Below are 2,237 nucleotides of genomic sequence, written 5' to 3'. Positions count from 1 at the left end.
GTTTAAAATTTCTTAATGCTCGATCTTCTATTTCAGCTTGTAAAGCCACAACTCTTTCTAGTAACCTAGCCTTGTTCAACATTTTCCACAAGACCAGTGATGGAAATATTATTGGATTGCAATCCGGCTGCTAAGACTTGTATATTAACTTCAAACTCATCCATAATCTTATGTATCTCTCTTCCTTTCTGACCAATGATGTAGTGGTGAAGCTCAAAGGGCACATCTACTTCAGCAGTTACAGGAATTAAAGCCACCAGGGGTTCCATGGCTGCTTTACACTTTTCCTTTCTACCTAAGATATATATAGTGTCACATTTATGTGGAGAAATAGAATCAGCCTCCTTAGTGTTCCAATTTCCAATGTCTTCTTCATCTTCCTGAGCAGCTGGCTCTATATTAGTAGCTGGCTTTTCCTCTGTGTCTGGGAATTTGATTTGAACATTATAATCTCTAGTGATTTGTTGGACTCAGTAATACATTGGTCCCATGACAAAAATGATGGAACTTTTGGGGAATAACACATTCTGTTGTGACTTGAGTATGCAAATCGCCAATAAGTTCCTGGATCATTTTCTTGGCTGCCTCCACACAGAATTTTGTTCCTGCGATTGTGACATTACTGTTCTTTTTTCCTGAACATGAAAAATTAATAATCACACCACCATACTCCTCACTCATCTCTCGTAAAACCTGGCCCCTTCTCATGGTAAAGTGACAGTGGTACTTGGGATTTACCAGCACGTGGTCCTCAAGATTGTCTAGGTTTTTAATTAGAACCTTTAGCTCCTTTTGTGCATCTTTAACAGCTTCCTGTGTCCCAGTAATAGTTACCAGTTCTGGATCCTTATCTTCATGGATAGGGAAAATAATACATGCTCCAGTGTCACGAGAGATTTTGGGAACATTGCCACCATTTTTACTCATGAGGAATTTGTGACACTGTCTTTTGACATGGAGGCTCACAATACAACTCTTGCATTTTTTTTTTCTTCTGCTAGTTGCAGCAGCTTTTTCTTAGCCTTCTCAATAATGTGGGCAGGCCCCCTAATAATGACTCGTTGAAGACATGAGTTGTGTCTTGGGAAGTGAATGCAGAGCCCTCTACATTTTTCCATGATTGAATCAATCAAACAGTCTTTGGGATCTACAAGGACTTTATGTAGAATGGAAGGAATAGAGAATTTCACTTCTGAAATATTGCTTACATTGTTCTGCATGGAAAGAATCCAGTTATAAGCCACTTCGCAGTTCTTCTGTTTTCCACTGATGACAATATTCTCTGAGTTGCTACTTGCTGATGGAAGATGAATTTTGGTGTTGGTTGCTGGAAAGATATTTTTGATAGACACCTCTTTTCCCAATGACATTCTTGTGAAGCTTTTTCAATATGGGAATAGTTATGGAATATCTATTTTCTACAAGGTCTGTCACCACATTCTCCAAATATTTTGTGCATTCTTCTAATTCATACTTGGGCCCTCTGAGTTGGGCAATGTCACTCTTTTGTGCTGGATCAAGAAAATTAATCGTAACTTCTGGGAATTTCTTATGGATATCACTTATCCGTTGACCATTGTTTCCAATGATTCTGCAATAAAATCTTTGCTCAATAATTAAGTATTTGTTCTGCTCATTTTCCACACAAGCAGCCAGTTCCAGAAGTTCTCTCTTAGCCTGCTGGATGCCCTGAGATTCCCCTTCAATTCTGATCAAGTTATTCTTTTCAATTTCAGGAGGGATTACCACAGAAAGTTTATTCTTCTCTTTAATTTGGTTTATGATGACAACATTCTTTCCTATCAGCTCTTTGTGAAACTTACAGTCAATACTGATCTTTTCATAATTCATCCTGTCAGTCAGATCTTTGACGATGACCTCATGTTGTTCTCAAATGTAATTCTCATCTCCTCTAGGTCCCTTTATGGTAATTTTATCATCTGTAGTAAACTCTACATAAACCTTTGGTGTGTTCTGTGTTATTCTGGATATATTTTGACCATTTTTACCAATAATAAATCTGTGAATCCAGGAAGGTGCAGAAATTGAGGAAACAGTATAACCCATGGTATTTGAACAAACCTTACTAAATGCCCTCCCTGAGCCGTCAGGGTCTCCTTTGAGTGTCTCAGAATCTGACATGCTCTCCAATGGTGAGATTTCTTTTCTTTTTTTTTTTAGGATTTGGGTGAAGATTTACAGAGTAAATTCACTTTTCATACAGCAGTTCACATACA

The 2,237-nt window shown here is 37.9% G+C and overlaps 1 protein-coding gene across 1 annotated transcript; it reads right to left on the bottom strand.

Annotated features, from left to right (window-relative positions):
- Window positions 1-453: 453 nt before the first annotated feature.
- LOC103212764 (vigilin-like) lies at window positions 454-1,889 on the bottom strand (the record flags this gene model as incomplete). The annotated part of the gene is given in 3 exon segments (XM_042783415.1): window positions 454-978; window positions 981-1,350; window positions 1,352-1,889. Coding segments are annotated over 3 exon segments (1,433 nt in total), but the record flags the coding sequence as incomplete, so codon positions are not given.
- Window positions 1,890-2,237: the final 348 nt, after the last annotated feature.

The sequence above is a fragment of the Orycteropus afer genome, unplaced genomic scaffold (assembly GCF_000298275.1).
Source record: "Orycteropus afer afer isolate SDZICR_OR568_19922 unplaced genomic scaffold, OryAfe1.0 scaffold01091, whole genome shotgun sequence".
Lineage (NCBI taxonomy): Eukaryota > Metazoa > Chordata > Mammalia > Tubulidentata > Orycteropodidae > Orycteropus > Orycteropus afer.
The sequence above is the reverse complement of the archived record's forward strand: the minus strand, read 5'-3'. Positions and strand labels throughout refer to the sequence as shown.